The sequence below is a fragment of the Peromyscus leucopus genome, chromosome 4 (genome assembly GCF_004664715.2).
Source record: "Peromyscus leucopus breed LL Stock chromosome 4, UCI_PerLeu_2.1, whole genome shotgun sequence".
Classification (NCBI taxonomy): domain Eukaryota; kingdom Metazoa; phylum Chordata; class Mammalia; order Rodentia; family Cricetidae; genus Peromyscus; species Peromyscus leucopus.
Window position 1 is genome coordinate 13,696,953 of NC_051066.1, and position 17,095 is coordinate 13,714,047.

General features: G+C 50.3%; 2 protein-coding genes across 7 annotated transcripts; one reads left to right on the forward strand and one right to left on the reverse strand.

Moving 5' to 3' along the window:
• Window positions 1–390: 390 nt before the first annotated feature.
• Window positions 391–8,077, reverse strand: Pmpca (peptidase, mitochondrial processing subunit alpha). Of its 2 annotated transcripts, XM_028868831.2 has the most exons (13): window positions 7,988–8,077; window positions 7,134–7,336; window positions 6,667–6,746; window positions 6,396–6,478; window positions 5,907–6,001; window positions 5,104–5,204; window positions 4,516–4,779; window positions 4,189–4,281; window positions 3,993–4,111; window positions 3,792–3,882; window positions 3,571–3,633; window positions 1,928–2,072; window positions 391–764 (listed from the first exon to the last, which is right to left on the reverse strand). In XM_028868831.2, exons 1-13 carry the CDS (start codon window positions 8,053–8,055, stop codon window positions 595–597), a joined length of 1,575 nt encoding a protein of 524 aa, XP_028724664.1. In that variant the 5' UTR covers window positions 8,056–8,077; the 3' UTR covers window positions 391–594. The 2 variants fall into 2 exon arrangements, with proteins under 2 accessions (XP_028724664.1, XP_028724665.1); XM_028868832.2 differs by lacking the exons at window positions 7,134–7,336; window positions 7,988–8,077 and having other exon boundaries at window positions 5,907–5,999; window positions 6,667–6,722.
• Window positions 8,078–8,104: 27 nt separating this feature from the next.
• On the forward strand, window positions 8,105–15,964 carry Entr1 (endosome associated trafficking regulator 1). Of its 5 annotated transcripts, none has more exons than XM_037204676.1 (10): window positions 8,105–8,271; window positions 8,360–8,509; window positions 8,754–8,846; window positions 9,700–9,815; window positions 10,056–10,466; window positions 11,225–11,298; window positions 11,705–11,816; window positions 12,167–12,229; window positions 12,962–13,101; window positions 14,977–15,964. In XM_037204676.1, the coding sequence occupies exons 1-10, from the start codon at window positions 8,202–8,204 to the stop codon at window positions 15,071–15,073; spliced, it is 1,326 nt and encodes a 441-aa protein (XP_037060571.1). In that variant the 5' UTR covers window positions 8,105–8,201; the 3' UTR covers window positions 15,074–15,964. The 5 variants fall into 5 exon arrangements, with proteins under 5 accessions (XP_037060571.1, XP_028724666.1, XP_037060572.1 ...); XM_028868833.2 differs by lacking the exon at window positions 8,754–8,846 and adding an exon at window positions 8,872–8,940; XM_037204677.1 differs by lacking the exon at window positions 8,360–8,509.
• Window positions 15,965–17,095: the final 1,131 nt, after the last annotated feature.

Genomic DNA, 17,095 nt, shown 5'->3' on the forward strand with positions numbered 1-17,095 from the left:
GACCTCCATCTCAAAAAACTGGGAGCTGTTAAATACCATCAGGCTTGTTCAGGAACTTAGCTTTAAAAATGAGCAGGCCAGGTGCAGTGGCACATGCCTATAATCCCAGAACTTGGGAGACAGAGGCAGGAGAATCTCTGTGAGTTTGAGGCCAGCTTGCTGTCTACATATTGAGTTCCAGGCGGGTCAGGGCTATGCTGTGAGATCCGGTTTAAAGGAAAAAAAAAATGAGTATGGCGGTGCCTGTAATCCTAACAATGGAGAGGCCCTGTGTGCTTTAGGTTGTAATGGTTTGTCTCCCTGGAGCCCTGGGGCTTCTGATCTGACCTCAAGCCTGTGCCTTACTCCCCAGCCTTCCTTGCTTCAGAATTTCTAGTGGCCAGACAGGCACTCAGTAAAGAACACTTATTAGATGGAGGCAAAGCCACTTGTGTTTGGGAGACACGGATACAGTGGCAACAGTAACTTTCATTCACGTTTTCAGTCTCACTGTTGGCACTGTTTACAGAGACGCCATCCTTACGCAGTGTCCACACCAACAATAACATGCACAGAAGCACTCCGCAGCCTGCCCTCAAGGGCCCTGGAGGGACTCTACCGAAAGAGCCGGTATGTCCTGGGCAGGCGCCCATCTCTGCTAGACAGCGCTGCCTGGACATGCTCATAGGTGGGGAGGTCAGTCAAGTCACCCAGGGCGGCCACAGCAGGCTTCCCACGGAGCATCTTGGAAGCAACCCTCTTGATATCTTCTGGCTTCACATTGCCTACAACAGAGAGCAAGAGGCGGTGAGGAAGAGAAGAGCCTCCATCTCCATCTCAGGCTGTGTGTGCAGGCCACAAAGGCAGGCTGAGGAGCCCTGATCTCCATCATCTCCACCACTGGGGATGGAGGTGGGGGCTGCTAAGAGATCCAGGAAGCTCAGCGGCAGCTGGACTGACCAAGGGTGAGTCAGGGCAACGTCAGGATAAGTTTCCATTAGGTAAGGAACTACAGTGACTTAAAACTATGTCCATGCTGAGTGGGATGGTGTGCACCTGTCATTCCAGCACTTAGGAGGGAGAGGCAGGAGGATCAGGACCAACACCAGCCTGGGCTACATAATACATAAGACCCTGTCTCAAATCCCCTAAGCAGCAGCAGCAGCAGCAAAAACTATTTTCAAACACAAGGGTGGCCACACAGGGTGATGCACACTCAGAAGGCCGAGCCGGATGATCTAGAGTTTGAGGTCAATGTGAGCTGTGAGTCTGTGAGACTTAAACAATCCAACAATGAGGGCATAGTCACCCCATCAGGAATCTCATGTTTAGACAGTGGGCTGTCAAAAGTCTACTTTTCCAGTCTAAAGAAAAAAATCCAGACTACTCCCTCAGTGATACAGCTTCATGGCAGCCATGCACACACAGCCCAGCCTTCAGAAGGGGTCCCAGCAATCCATCCTCTAGAACCACAACCAGGTCAGCTCATTTTCTAGAGAAGATGAGGCCAGGACAAGCACCTGTCCCAGACCTGCAGGATTCCAAGCCCAGGCAGATGGTTAGGGTGTCTTCTGAAGGACAGGTGACAGTACCCAAGCTGCCCCCACCTACAGTTCTGTACCAAGCTTCACACTCAATTTCCAGAAAATTACAGGCAAATTAAACACAAGCCATGAAACACACTGCCTGAACCACAGGGCTGAGTCTGCAGTGCGCAGTGTCCAAACCCAGTGACACCGCTCCACCGCTAGGACCACCTAGTCCCCAGGGCCAAGGAGCCTAGGCCTGGTACAGGATGGAGCTGAGAACAGAGTCTGAGTTCTACCTGGTCTTCCCTGCCAGACTGTTGGGGAAAGCAGAACTTGTGGTGTGGCAGACAACAGACCATCTGTCTGTCTGCTCCAGGACAGTCTCAAATAGCCCAACCCAGGCTTTTGTGTGTACTCACGAATGAGCGTGCATAGCTCGTGGGGCAGCTTTCTTGAATGTGTAGCCAACACCTGCCTCCCCACATCCTCGAAGATCACAGGCCTGGACTCCAGGTTCATCATGAGCATGGACATCAGCTGTGTCTTGGCCCGCTCTAGCTCCACCTGAGAGTCAAACACCACCAGTGTTATAGCTGGCTCAAGCTGGCAGAGGGGCTGACCTGAACATGTCCCAGTAAAAAGGCCTCCATGAGCCCAAAGATGAGCAGAGTGGAGATGCTGTTCCCTGTCTGGTTTCCAGTCTGGTACACCTCCTGGGCATGGGAGGAATTGCACTAGAAAGGCCTTCATCACACCCGAGATAGGCCCATGCCTAATCTCTGCTGCCTGTTTGAATCACAGGAAAGCAACATGCATTAGGAAGCCACACTTGGCTACACAGGAAAACAGAGGATGTTGATGAAACAGACTCTGGCTGCTCAGTCCTGAACACAGGACTCAGATCACTAGCCCTGGAAGTAATGAGGAGGCAGCAGAATCAACAGCTGAGCCTCTGGCCAGGTGTGGACTTCAAATATGGTACCAAAGAATCAGGACCACCAGGGGAAGATCAAGCTGGGTATGTCAGCACTCCCCTGCAAGGCCAGCATTCAGGAAGAGGTGGGGCAGGAGGACTGCAAATCTGAGGTCAGCCTGGCTCTCTTATGAATCTGTCTTAAAATAAGTTACTTGTCACTTGTACAATTTCAGGCAAATAATACTGTAAATTTATCCTAAATAGATTTGACACTAGTGGAAAGCACTTTATCAAGTTATTAGTAGAGCATTAATTTTGGCTGTGCTGGGGGTGGAACCAAGGGCCTTGAGCATACCTAGCAAGCTCTCTACCACTGAGCCATACCCCCAGACTTTGGTTTGTTTTATACATTAGCTTAGGCTGGCCTTGAACTCATGACCTCTGCCTCCACTTCCTGAGAGCTGGAATCAAATTATGCACTACCTTGCCTTGCCACCGCGCTTTTAATTTTTAAGCACATTTTAATTTTTTCAACAATGCTGCCTTTTTTCCTTAAAAAGACAGTATGTGGCATGTGATCACTGAAGGAAACATGCATTATGGAGAAAGAAGGAAAGGCAAAATACATCCTCCACCATATCCACTGCACCTGTGATATGCCAACCTGTAACTAACACATGTAAAACCACCTTGCTTTTATGAGCTCTGGCCCAAGAAATAACAAAACTTCCAATTATTAAGATACCAAAAACCTAAAGCCAGGCGTGGTGGCCACACCTTTAATCCCAGCACTCGGGAGGCAGAGGTAAGTGGATCTCTGAGTTCGAGGCCAGGCTGGACTACAGAGTTCCAGGACAGCCAGGGCTGCACAAAGAAATCCCATCTTGAAGAAGAAAAACAAACAAACAAAAAAAACTTGGGTTCCAACGTAAAATGGAGCCAAAGAAAGGTCTAGAAAAGACCCCACATTATTGCTCATCTTGTATAATGTTGCATTAACTCATGGTCATTCTATAAGAACCACTGAGGGGACAGACTGCCTTGGGGTAGCACTGGGGAGGCTCCACAGGAGAATGGCTCAGCCTGTGGCTCCTTCAGGTGTGAGACTTAGGTGGATCAGAGTGCAAGGGATGCTCCAGGCCTTACCAGATCTACTGTTCTGCCCATCAAGATAAACTCCTTGGTGATGATTTCCACCATTTCTCGAACCTATAAAGGAGCATGAGATAAGGGTGTGAGCTGAAGCACTGGCCTGCTGACTTCAAGAATACCCCTGCCAGCATCCCCAGAGCTGTGGTACTGCTTTGGAGTGTATGTGGAGAAGTGAGGGCTGAGGGCTGTACAGACACAGTGCTGCCTTTACCTACCTGTCTTGGGTCTGCACTGGCATGAATGCATAGGAGGCCCGTGTCTTCATAGCTGTGGTGGTAGGAGGTTGCATTGTACATCCAGTGGTGCCTGGGAGGGGATATATTGTCTGAGTAAAGGGACAGGATGGCTGGAAGGTGTCAGCACAGTCCATGCACACAGCAGTGCAGAGACAGCAGCAGGAGCCCAGCAATACCCACCGATTGAGCACGTTGAGGTAGAGCCTAGAGAACATGCCTTTGCCAGGCCCTCCAGCTGAGAAGGAGCCCCCTCCTCCCATCATCATATTCAACACAGCAAAGGGGATGAAGTCCTCCTCCTATGGAATGCAGAGGGACAACAGTCAGCCACAGTGCCTTGGCCCTCCTGATGCACCCGACCTATACTGGGACTCACCAGGAAGGAACAGCTCTCTAATCCCACCATGATGTGTGTGAGCTCAGGAATTGGGGTTGGGCCAAGGCTGACATTGGACATGTCTCTCTCCACCTGTAACCAACCAGACATGTGTCATCAGCAAGACTGGCAAACTGCCACTAAGCAAATAGCCACACTCAACCAGACACCAGGTGACCTCAGCCCTGTCAATTCTTGCCTTAAACAAGTGACATCCTCATAGTGTCAGCGCTGGACTATAGACTAGGGGGAAGCACACACACATCCATTAAAGCAATATCCAGAGGATACATGGCATAAGCCCTGAGAGTCTTGCTGCTGAGTTACCTTGATGATCCCTCCAGTGTACTGTGCCACTGATCTGTCAACGTCCACAGCCCCAGTAGCTCCCCAGGCAGGCTGAGCTCCCAGGAGGTACTTTCTGGCACATTCCACCAGGTGCTCATGCTCCACTCCCACTCCAGCAAGCACCATACGGTCAGGGGTGTAGTAGTTCTTCAGGTAGGAATGCAGCACTTCTCGATCAATCTTTGCTATGTTTTCTGCAGGGCAAAACCGGTGCAGGCCCACTGTGTTCTCCCTAAAAGCAGCCTGAGGCAGACAGAAGGGGAATAAACAAAAGTGGGAAAGAAAACAGCAGATCCCAAGGCAAGACTCCCCAACATGGTCTATAGCCACAACCGTGACAAAAAGGCTGGGCGTGATCTATGGTCTGGCTCTGTTTGTTTGAGAGGTGGCACATGCCTATCTTAGCACTTAGGAAACTGAGGCAGGGAGATTATGAGTTCAAGACCAAACCTGAACAGTATAGCAACTGTCTCCAAAAACAACTAAGAAGCTAAGCCTGCTCTGTAAGCCTCGCCACCTGCAAGGCCAACATCAGGGAGAAGAAGCACATGTGGGCTCCTATTTTACTTCATGAATCATCTCGGTGAGCAGTGGCTCTGGATCAGGTCTCATGTTCAGGTCCTCAAGTTCAAACTGGACAGCCATCCTTGTCATCTCAATTTCTTCATCTGTAAGAATCCAAACGGGTTTGGTCTGAACCAACAGGGTGGAAGGCAGCAGCACTACACCTGAGCAGCACGGCCTGGCAGGTGATGTAATCACCTTCTAGGGAAAGCCTTAGAGCACCTGTGTATGAAAGGGAGCATGCCAGAAGACTATTAGGGACCCCGGCCTCTTGTCGTGCTCTGTTCTGCGGCCCCTTGGACCTGCTCCAAGCTCAGCTGCCTCATCTGCTGTCTGTTCCAAAACACACCTGTGACGACACAAGGTGGGCGTGATGGCGCTTAGGAAACAGACACCAACTGAGTCAGGGTTCTATTCCTCAGCCGGAGATATGAGGCCAGGCTGCTCTGCAAAGGGCAGCTGGAGGGGACCAGCAGCTGTTCCCTCCAGGATCCTCCTAATAGTAATCTCCAAGTCCTGCTATTTGCAAGGCCAGGGAATAATGGAGACCATGCAAGGGAAACTTCTGTAGGCATAGATGACATAGAGTGTTTTTACACACAGGATAAAAGGCATTTCTCAAACAGAATTTCAATAAACCCTTTAACTTTTCAGAGAGATGTATGAAAGTACTAAGCATCTGTACAACTTGTTTAAACACTGGCGCCACCTCCAATGACTGACACATGAGTAGCTAGCTCCAACGGTGCCCTCCCTCAGTTACAGCCCTTCCAAAGCCCCCCCAAGAACCCAGCCCAGAGCCACACCTGTCAGGCAGGGGTGCAGAACCACGTCAGCCAGCAGGCCCACCACAGTGTCCAAGCCTTTGCTGTCAGCAGACACAGCATACATGGTGGTGTCTCTAGATGGAAATAAGCCACAATGGCAGGTTTACACCAGAGGAGCCACGAATGTCCACAGTGAGGCTTTCCACAGATACTGCGGAACCAGACAGAGTTGGTTCTCCCTCTCTCCAGGCTTCCCCAGCTGGTCCAGATGAAGACTGGCTTCACGTGGACACATGCCCAGCTTCAGACAGCTGTCAGGGGCCTGCTGTCTAGCTTAGCATTCCTCACAGGTCAAGGCTGGGCAATTACAAGTTCACAGGATGTCAGGGAAGAAACAAGCATGGCATGCTTTGTATCCTCAGCACTCCATCAGGCCCGCTGTTAATCTCTGCAGCCTCTCGGATTCGAGGGGCTCCAAGAGATAGACAGGACCAAGAATGAAGAGAATAGTTCCACACGGACACACACCTTGAGGTCTGGCAGTCACAGATACCACCATGCTTCTCCAGCGTAAGCAGAATTTCATCTTTGCTGCCAAATCGAGCAGTAGACTACAAAAATAAGAAAGCTTAAGTAAGCAATCCAAAATCCAAGAAATAGCAAGAAAAGTTTACTTTTGCTTTTAAACACACAAAATTATCTCCTATGTCTTTTACGATTTAGCATCAACTTCACAACTGAATCATTAATTAATACAAGTTCTAAAAAGAGAAAAACTGAAGTCAAAAATTACACTGACCGAAAATGCCAATTTTTCCAAAAAATGAGCAATTCCACTGAGATATTTTGCTTCATATCGTGATCCGGAATTAATAAGAACTGGTAAGAAGAAGAAAATTGACAGGTTATGTCAGATATTCAAACCATATTTAGTCAACAGAAAGCTTTCAAGACCATGGTTGTATCTTGACCAGTCATCATCACATGGGGGCAATGAACACATCTTTTATCCTTGGTGACAGTCTTACAGACACACACAAGTTAATGTTTATGGAATCCTATCCTATACACAATGGAAACTTCTAGAATTACACAAAAGTAAAATGGGGGAGGGGCATGCCTTACATACCACCTCCTATGGCCATTGTTCACATCTTGGGTAAGTTTTCAAGATTAACAAGCTTCCCCTGTGAGTGGTCTACGATGGACACAGTAATTACAGCTGTCAAACCGAAGAGCCCACCTCAGCATGCCAACAGAACTTACTTCCTACGGTACAGAATTGTCCAAACTTATTTTGAGATGCCACACGAAGTCCATTGTCCAGCGTCGTAACTTTGGTTTCAAACTTTTCCTGTCCATCAACTGTAGCGAAGACAGGCTTGGGCACTCCGGGTAAGGGAGAAGAGAGAGGGATGTTGGGATATGTGGCGCCACTGCTGAACCGTCTGTGTGCAGGAGGTCCAAACCTACAACAGAGCAACCAGCCAGTTACATGCACCAGTGGTGACCACGCACGTGCACATGTGAGAAGTCAACAGGGAAGTCTTCAGTAGAATTTACTCCATGGGCCTCAACAGAATGTGTAAGAGCCATGGATCCAGGTTCTGCCACAGGACCTCAGGCAAGCAGGTTCAGATCTTTGGGTCCTTTTTAACAGAAAAATAATTATACATGTCTGGTATCCAAGGAGGTCAGAAGAGGGCGCTGGATCCCCTGGAAGTGGAGTTATGAATGCTGTTAGCCATCATGTGGGTGTTGGTAACCAAACCCAAAAGAAGCAATCGGTACTTTCTCTTAACTGCTGATCCATCTCTCCAGCCCCAGGTCTTTGGGTCTTCACTGCCCATTCAGGACAGCAGTCTGTGTAAAAAACCACTCCCCGCATGTAAGGCCCTGGGCCAGCCCTGCCCCTCAGGAACTCTTGCCCTTGGATCTAGAAGACCCCAGCCGGCTGACTCTACTACCAACCCCTTCAAACAACTTCCAGTGCTGGGGCTCGTTCTCCAGGCCCAACGCTCCTGCGCTCTGCCCCAGGGTTTACTCTCCTCTTCCAGTTCTCTAGGGCGCCTGGCACCCCCAGTCCCCACTTCTTCCCGACCGGTCGCGCCTCGACTTACCTGGGCCGCGCGCACCGAGCCGCAGAGCCCCGAAGCAACCGCGCGGCCGCCCACACCGCCGTCGCCATCGCGCCGCCGCGCTTCTGCGGTCACTTCCGCTTCCGGCCCCGCCCCGCGGCGTTCGGCGCTGGCTTCCGGCCGGCCGTGCCGGATCGGGCATAGGCTGGCAGCGGCTCGGTGGGCCATGGGGTCGCGGCCGGGCTAGGGCGCGGCGATGTCAGGCTACGCGCGGCGTCCGGGCGCGCCCCCACTATCGAGGACGCGGAGCCTCGTGGTTCCCGACGGTGAGCAGCACGCGACTGGGGCCAGGCCGGGTCGGGGGGCGCGGGCGGAGGCGACCCGCGGTGAAGCCGCTCTCGTTGTCGCTTACAGCTCCTGCGTTCTATGAGCGCCGGTCTTGTCTCCCCCAGCTAGACTGTGAGCGCCCCCATGGCGGGGATCTGCACCCCCACCTCTTCGGCTTTCGGCCGACGTTTATGTGCTATGTGCCCAGCCCGGTGCTGGCTTCGGTAGGAGACACAGGTGAGAGTCGGGGCGCCGGCCGCAGTGCGGAGCTGGACCGCGCGGGGAGCCCTCCCCACAGCCCGCCCGCCCGCCCCAAGGCAGGAAGGTCAGTGCCCGGTGGAGCTTGGAGACCACTTCAGCCCACCGGATTGGGAGAGGCCAGGGGCTGGACCTAGTGGGTCTGCGTTTCATCGGCACCTGCGCCGTGAGGGCGCAGGAGTGTGTAGTTTGCTGCGCCCAGCTTCAGGAGACATCCTTTTAGTCCCAGACCAGGGCCAGTCAGTGGGAGTCAGGCGGTCTGCGGTCTTCACCTCCCTGGACAAATGCTGCAGTCATAAGGCTTGCTGTGATTACGGTGAGCTGATAATGTCTCTTTGCAGATTTTGGCTATGGAAAGGGGAAATGTACTAAGCAAGGTCCATCGGGAGCCCATGAGACGCGCTTTGGAGGTAGAGTAGCTCAGTGATTCTTCTTGTCCTCTTCCTCAGAAACGGTGCCAGGCATGGTCTGGCCATGGACAGTCAATGACAGGGTTTAATGGGTGTACCTGGAGCCCAAAAGATCAGTGGAGATAGAAGTCCAAGGATTTGGAGACTGGGTGTGAGGGCAAGATAACCTAAGGTGTCAAGAGGTGCCTGGGAGGTGGAGAATATCATCAAAGGGCCCTGTAGAGTCAGCAGGACACAAGTCACAGGAATCTACTTGACTCAGGCCGGCACCTGGAAGAGACCCACATAAGTAACTGGACTGTGGTAGGTGTGGAGAAAGGCAGAGGCTGGTCAACAAGGGTACCTGGAGAAAAGGTCAGAGGAAGGGATGGCATGGAGTAGTTCTGGGTACTGAGAAGTTCTGGCATCTCAGAAGCTTTGAAGCACCTACAGGGGTAACCTTTAGCCCACACTGAGTGTGTGGAGCAAAGTCAGCCTTAGCCATCTGGAAGATTCACTGGAGAGCTTCAGTGGTAGACCAGTTTGCCTGGATGTGTGTGGGGACCCTGGATTTGATCTTTGGCACAGCATTTTTTTTTTAAGGTAGCAAGGGATATCTGGGGGAGGCCAAGGGGTGAGAGCAAGCCAAAGCAGGCCTGTTCCACCCTCTTTGGGCAGCTTTCTTGTTCTGTAGCCTTCTTTGAGTCACAGTTGAGATGTGGTGGAGACATGAGATGTGGTCGGACCCTTTAACAGTCTTTGCGGTGTCCATTATTTCAGGTGACAAACTTGAAGACCTTGAAGAAGCCAATCCGTTTTCCTTCAAAGAGTTTCTGAAAACCAAGAACCTCAGCCTATCAAAAGAAGACACAACCAACAGTCGAATTTACCCGAAGGTACACCTGGGAAGCTGTCGGTGGTTGCCTTTGACGACATCCCTTCTAACTTACAGCTTTGGAGACAGACATTTGAGTGTGGGGAGCAAAGCAGGACAGCTGTGGCTGCTGATGGAGAAACTGGGGGAGCAGCTGCCTGGCCCCTTTGGTAGATGAGATAGGCCTGCTTTGTGCAAGCTGAGCATAAAGAAGGCTGAGCATTGGCTTGCAAGTCGAAATGTTTATCTCCACTGTTTTTAGGAAGCCTCGAGGCACCCACTGGGACTAGACCACAGCTCCCCTGCCTCCCAGCCCGTGGGGTATGGCCTGGAATATCAGCAGCCGTTTTTTGAAGACCCGACAAGAGCCAGCAACCTGGAGGATGATGAGGAGGAAGATGGATGGAATGAAGCCTACCTGCCATCTGCTGTGGAGCAGACTCATTCCTCTAGGGCCACAGAGAATTCATCGCCCTGTGGCACCTACCTTTCCTTTTTTTCCAACGCATCGGAGCTGGCAGGTCCTGAGTCTTTGCCCCCATGGACGCTGAGTGACACTGACTCAAGGGTCTCCCCAGCATCTCCAGCGGGGAGTCCTAACACAGACTTCGCAGCTCACGGGGAGTCCCTGGGAGACAGACACCTTCGGACGCTGCAGATAAGTTACGAAGCAGTAAGTGAGGGCTGTGCGCCACCGAACACAGCCGAGCAGTGTTCCGGAGAAAAGCTGCAGCCATCCACTTCCTGGGTGGCCTGGGCTTAATGCCAAACACAAGACAGTTATTCACATAATAGCCTGCTGTAGAATTTCCCTAGAGAGGGGCTCAGTAGTAGCATTTTTCCTAGCACTTGGGAGGGCCTGGGTCCTGAAAAATAAGAAAGAAAATGGAATTTCTCCACGGGGAACTCTCCCCTTGGGTGGTTTTGGTTGTTAGTATAGCAGGCTGGGAAGTACTGTGGTGACCTCAGAGGCAGGCAGGCATGAGCTAGAATAAAGAAATGGTCTGCTGGAAGTGTTGGCCTGGGGACATTCTGCTGAACGTCTTAAATGAAGGTTTTAAAACTAGTCACCTAGGAACATTCGAGTCTGTTGCCACAGTCATCTTCTCTGTAAGGGTGAAGGGTGGGGTATTTAAGTTCTGGAGCTGGGTACATAGTACACAGCTGTCATTCTAGCGCTTGGAAAGTGAAGGTTCAAGGCTACCCTTTGCTATATAGAAACATGTTAGAGGGCAACCTGGTTACAGGAGATGCTGCCTCAGAAAGATATTTCATAAGCAAACGGGATGTGTCTCCACACTTCAGCCCTGCATCAAATGCAAGGTTCTGGGTTCTACCTCCAGACCGACCAAAGAAAATATTCCAGAACAGAAGTATGTTCCACAGTAGTGTGGGTGTCTAATGAGGGTTTTTTTTTTTTTTCCTCTACAGCTGAAAGATGAAAATTCTAAGCTCAGAAGAAAGCTTAATGAGGTTCAGAGCTTCTCTGAAACTCAAACAGAAATGTATGTAAACTTGTAGTTAGGCATCACCTTACAAACCTTCTCTACCATTCAGAGAACCTGGTTCCAAGGGATGAGGTACCTAGCTGCTTGTCATCCATAAACCTTAGAGCAGCAAACACACCTTTTGTGTTCTGTTTTAAGCAACAGACACAAGCCAGCTGAACTTTGTCTTGGTTGGCAGAGCTTGAGAAAATGGTATCTGTACCTTCCACTGGGAGCAGCAATGGCTGCAGGTCCAATGGAGCAGCAATGGCTGGAGGTCCTTGCCGCCGTGTGGCTGCCCGAGGCAGCTGCTCCATCCATGGGCTCTAGTGGGTTGGTTTCTCCAGTTAATCAGGCTAACGTGCTGTTGGAGGCATCCTTGCCAGTGGCCTGGAGAACTCAGTTCAGTGTTTCCTTTACTGAGGGTGAGGACGCTTGAGCGGAAGTTGGAAGCGAAGATGATCAAGGAGGAGAGTGATTTCCATGACCTGGAGTCGGTGGTCCAGCAAGTTGAACAGAACCTCGAACTGATGACCGTACGGAGGGGCTCTGCTCTGGGGTAGTGGGCAGGGGACAAGAAGCTGCTGAGACAGGGCACTTGCTGCTGTTGCCAGAGTCCACAGCTGGACCCTGAGTCTCTCACCATGCTGAGTATGTGTTCTGTGGTAGGCCAGCATACCCTGATACTGTAAACAGGTGGTGTCTTGGGGTGGGTGGTCCCCAGTGCTGTTGGTGAGCAGAGGCAGAGCCCAGGTCCTAAGGGATGGGTGTCCATGGGCAGAGTAACCAGGAAGGGAGGTTATATAGTTGATTGCTATCTGTGGAGCTAAGTGTCCTGTACTGACAGCCTCAGTGATGTGTATTGTGTTTATTTTGGGGGCCACAGAAACGGGCTGTGAAAGCAGAAAATCATGTCATGAAGCTGAAACAGGAAATAAATTTGCTCCAGGTAAGTAGAGAGAAGGGTTTAACTGTTTTTTCCTTTGTAAAGTCCCATAGATGTGAGTTCAGGGAAGAAACAAACTGTGAGCCAGGCATGGTGATGTTTGCTTATAATCCCAGCATTCAGCAGGCTGAGGCAAAAGAATAGTTGTGGTGGTATTCTAATTGTACTGAAATGTGATTTTGATTGTATGTTAATAAATAAAGTTGCCCGGGGGTCAGAGCTATTAGAGCCATAGACAGAGTGTGGCGGTGGTGGCACACGCCTTTAATCCCATAGATCTCTGTGTGTTCAGGGATACAGCCAGCATTGGAGACATATGCCTTTAAGACCTAGGGGGCTGTACATTCAGACAGTGACGAGGCAGTCACGTGTTTGGGTTTACAACCAATGAGAAGGCAGAACAATAATACTATAAAAAAGTCGTACAGACAGGAAGTAGCTCTCTTTCGGGAAGCTGGGACACCGCAGGCGGAAGGGTGAGATTTTAGCTCTGAGCTCTGACCTCTCGGCTTTCTCTTTTACATTGTTTCTGTGTTTCTTATTTAATAAGACGGTTGGATACATCTACAAATAGTCATAAGTTTAAGACCAGCCTGAGCTACCGGGCAAGAAGCACCTGTTGTGAGTGGATCAGGGCCGGGCTCAGCCCCGTGTGCATGTCTGTGCCTCTTCAGAAGGATGCAGTGGTTCTCCTCTGGCGTGCCTTGTAACATTGACTTCTCACCCTCTTTCTAGGCACAGCTGTCCAACTTCAAGCGAGAGAATGAAGCCCTGCGGTCAGGCCAGGGTGCCAGCCTTACAGTGGTGAAGCAAAACACCGATGTGGCCTTGCAGAACCTCCATGTTGTCATGAACAGTGCACACGCGTCCATAAAGTGAGTCCCTGGATGGCCTGGCTGTCAGATGTTCTAGCTCTACAGTCTGACCAGACCAGGGAGGGAAGTGTGCTAAGTGGTCTGGCTGACCTGCTAGCTTACACTATAGGCAGTCAAGCAGGGTTAGTCTTTTGTTTTTGAGACAGGGTCTCACCATATAGCGTCTGACTGGCCTAGAACTATGTAGACCTGGCTGGTCTTGAACTCACAGAGATCCGTCTGCCTCTGCTTTAGAGTGCTGGGATTACAGGCATGCACCACACCTGGCTTGTTTTTGAGATTATTTTGAGACAGAGTCTCACTATGTAGCCCTGGCTGCTCTGGAACTATGTGTAGACCACGCTGGCCTCAGACTAACAGAGATCCCCTGCTTCTGTGTCTCAAGTTCTGAGACTAAAGGTACACATTATCAATTTAGGTTTTTGGTTTTTTTTGGGCTTTTTTGTTTTTTTGTTTTTCAAGACAGGGTTTCTCTGTGTAGCTTTGCGCCTTTCCTGGAACTCACTCTGTAGCGCAGGCTGGCCTTGAACTCGCAGAGATCCGCCAGGCGTGCACCACCACCACCGCCCGGTTAGGTATGTATGTATGTATGTATGTATGTATTTATTTATTTATTTATTTATTTATTTATTTATTTATTTATTTATTTATTTATTTATTTATCGAGACAGGGTTTCTCTGTATAGCTTTGCACCTTTCCTGGATCTCACTCTGTAGACCAGGCTGGCCTTGAACTCACAAAGATCCGCAATTAAAGACGTGTGCCGCCACCACCGCCCGGCTAGGTTTTTATTTTTAATTATTATTTTTATTTTGGTTTTTCCAGCCAGTGTTTCTCTGTGTAGCCCTGGCTGACCTGGAACTCTATAGACCAGGCTGACCTCAAGCTCAGAGATCTGCCTGCCTCTGCCTCCTAAGTGCTGAGATTAAAGGAGTGGGCCACCACTGCCAGGCAGGATTTTTATTTTTTATTTTGTATAGTGTTCTATCTGCATGAATGCTTACAGGCTAGAAGAGGGCACCAGATCTCATTACAGATGACTGTTAACCACCATGTGGTTGCTGGGAATTGAACTCAGGACCTCTAAAAAGCAGCCAGTGCTCTTAACTGCTGAGCCATCTCTCCAGCAGGATTTTTATTTTTTAAAATTTATTTTTATTGCATGTACCTTTGTGTTTTGCCTGCATGTATGTCTGTGTAAAGGTTTCAGATCCCCTGAAACTGGAATTGCAGGCAGTTATGAGCTGCCTTGTGAGTACTGGGAATTGAACCCCAGAGAACCTTCTTACCTGGGAGATGTGGGTGCATGATACCACCGCTTGACTTCAGCTCCTTGACCTACAGACCCTGCAGCTCTGACTAAAAGGGATGATATAACTTCCCCCTTATCCAGAAGACCGCCACAGTGAGCACACTGTGCACTAGTCAGTTGATGACGGTTTCAACACTCCCAAGGCTGCAGCCTGCACACCTGTCAAAGTGCAGTTATCTGACACATGAAAGCATAGCAGTCCCCCTGGTAGTTCCCCTCAGATCTAGGAATGTGGCTTGCAGTGACTGCTCCCCACATCATTGAGAGTACTGCACCACTACCTTGGCTTAGGCAAAGAGCAAAATTCAGAATCAGTTTCTACTGAACTTGTCTGGCTTCCAGCCCACCATCTGTACCTGCTATCCCTGAGCTCTCCTGCTAGACCCAGGGTAGCTGGCCAGTGCACACGCACATGGGCCTGAGGACAGCCACACAAAGTCCAGTGTGCCAAATCTTGGTTGATCTGAGGAACTTTCTCTCTGCCTGGGACCCTTTCCTTTAGATCTCTCGCTGGCTGCTTTTGCACAGCTCGAGTAATGGCCCTGGTATCTGTCTGTTTCAGGCAGCTGGTGTCTGGAGCAGAGACCCTGAACCTTGTTGCTGAAATCCTCAAGTCCATCGACAGAATCACTGAAGTTAAGGATGAGGCGGACTCTTGAGAACCACTGGCTGCCACCAGTTCCCACCACCTCTGCACCACCGTCCACCACCATGTCTTCCAAATGTGCCCCTAACTGTGCAGTCTTCACCAAAGCATTTCACGGCCTAAGCAGTGTTCCCAGAGACCACCTGCAGGATGGGCTCCTTTCCACCAGCTGCACCTAACAGTTTACTGCAGGCCTGTGGGGAAAGTCCCACTCTTGATAGACTCACTGATTTACTGGAAGGCATTTTATAAAATCCAACAATTTTCAGAAATCACTAAAGCTGAAAACAGCACTTTCGTAAGAAGCTTCTTCCACTGTCCTCTCAAATTCAGCTGTAGGATAAACTCAGGCTCAGCCTCAACTTGGTTAAGCTGAACACTAAGTGAGTCAGTGTGGAAGTGAGCAGCCTGTACAGGGACTTGTGCCTTTTCTCTGTCATTCAGTGCCTCACGAGCTGACGGCTGACGCTGTAGCCTTCCCAGGGTGGCTCCCGCAGTCAGCAGGGCAGCCCCACTCGGTAGATAGTGTCCTCCCACCAGGACCATAGGACCAACCAGAGTCTCAGCTATTCCACATTGCAGAGCTTTGTGAACTCGCTGCTGTGAGCCTTCCGCTTTGCAAAGCCTTTGGGGGCTGTCAGTTTTCATACATGTTACATGTCAATGAGCCTTTCACACAGTGCAGTTCAGACTAACTTTAAAGGACACGTACACCCTGGGGAGTCAACACCAGGTCTCTGGGCTGTCTGACAGATTGTTCAAGGACACGCAAGGCATAATCAGCACCCTGTGATGTGCTGAGGGGTGGGGGTTTGGGGACCATTTTCCTATAGATTTTTAAATTTTCCTTTTCCCCTCCTGTTCAGATCGACAGCTTCCTTGTCTAAATAAATCCTGAAGATCATTTGTCCTGCCTTGTCATTCTGGCTTAGTCAAGGGATTCATGCTGGAGAAGCAGCCCTGCTCATTTAACCTCAAGGTCTGCATCCCCAGGGGGTGTTCCCTGTCATTGCTGGCTTATCAGAGCCCCAGGTTCTTGACAGCTGGAGTCAAGCATATTACAAGAATCACTACCTTGTCAGTACGACTGGGTGAGCCACATCTTGGCTGCACATGTTGAGGCTGGGTGAGTGGAAGCCTAGCATCAGATGTTCAGACAAGACACTAAACTACTGGGCCCTGTAGCTCAGCTACAAGGAAAGTTGCAGTTTTCTAGAAGCCGTGATGTAGCGTCCCCACCCCACTGCTGGTGTCAGTGACTCGGCAGAACGAAGTCAGGGTGGAGGGACATGGAGACCAGGCTAGTGTGCCCTTTGCCCACAGGGCTTGAGGCAGAATTGCCATCCAGAGCAGCCTTCAGCCTGCCCCCACTACCGTGAGTGAGATGGGGGAGCTGCATGGCTGCTTCTCTACTATTCTCCAGGTTTATGTGCAAAGTGTTAATAGAGTAAAATTTTACAAGCACCACAAGGCATGGGGATTGATGCATGCCTTTATTCATGGCACCATGGAGCAAAGGCAGAAGGATCTCTGTGTTTTAGTTCAGCCTATTCTACATAGACCCTCTCTCAAAAAAAAAAAGTTACCAGTACGATGGTGAAATTTGTCAGACTTGCCCCACACAAACAGGTCCTGTACACGGAAGATTAAATACCGGGAACCAACAGGTCTATTTCAATGCTCCAGACTCTTATCAATACCAACTCTGGGCCAGACTTGCTATGACTCTATAGTTTGTTTTGTTTGAGACAGGGTCTACATAGTCCTGGAATTTGCTGTGTAGACCAGGCTGGACTTGAACTCACAGAGATCTGCCTGCCTCTGCCTCTTTAATGCTGGATTAAAAGGATGCACCACCGCTCTCCGCTTTCGCGGCTCTAGTTCTTTGTGGTTCACAATGGCTCTGTCCCCCGTCTCAGCAGTGTGGGCAGGTGGCTTCTATTCAGTTCACCATAAGGCTGGGGCCTTTCCCAATTCCCAAAACTGTCAAGTCGCTGAGCCGGGTTTTCACCAGCCTTGTGCCTCAAGCCATTGC

Bases quoted from the DNA above. Each gene is read 5' to 3' on its own strand.
- Pmpca (XM_028868831.2), bottom strand. From the start codon at position 8,055: ATGGCGACGGCGGTGTGGGCGGCCGCGCGGTTGCTTCGGGGCTCTGCG. The intron at 4,780-5,103 runs GTAAAATAGGAG...TGTCTGCCTCAG, and splicing joins TCACCGAGATGATTCATGAA to GCTGCTTTTAGGGAGAACAC. The intron at 3,883-3,992 runs GTGGGTATTGCT...ATCCCCTCCCAG, and splicing joins TACCTCAACGTGCTCAATCG to GCACCACTGGATGTACAATG.
- Entr1 (XM_037204676.1), top strand. From the start codon at position 8,202: ATGTCAGGCTACGCGCGGCGTCCGGGCGCGCCCCCACTATCGAGGACG. The intron at 8,847-9,699 runs GTGAGCTGATAA...CCATTATTTCAG, and splicing joins TAAGGCTTGCTGTGATTACG to GTGACAAACTTGAAGACCTT. The intron at 10,467-11,224 runs GTAAGTGAGGGC...TTTCCTCTACAG, and splicing joins TGCAGATAAGTTACGAAGCA to CTGAAAGATGAAAATTCTAA.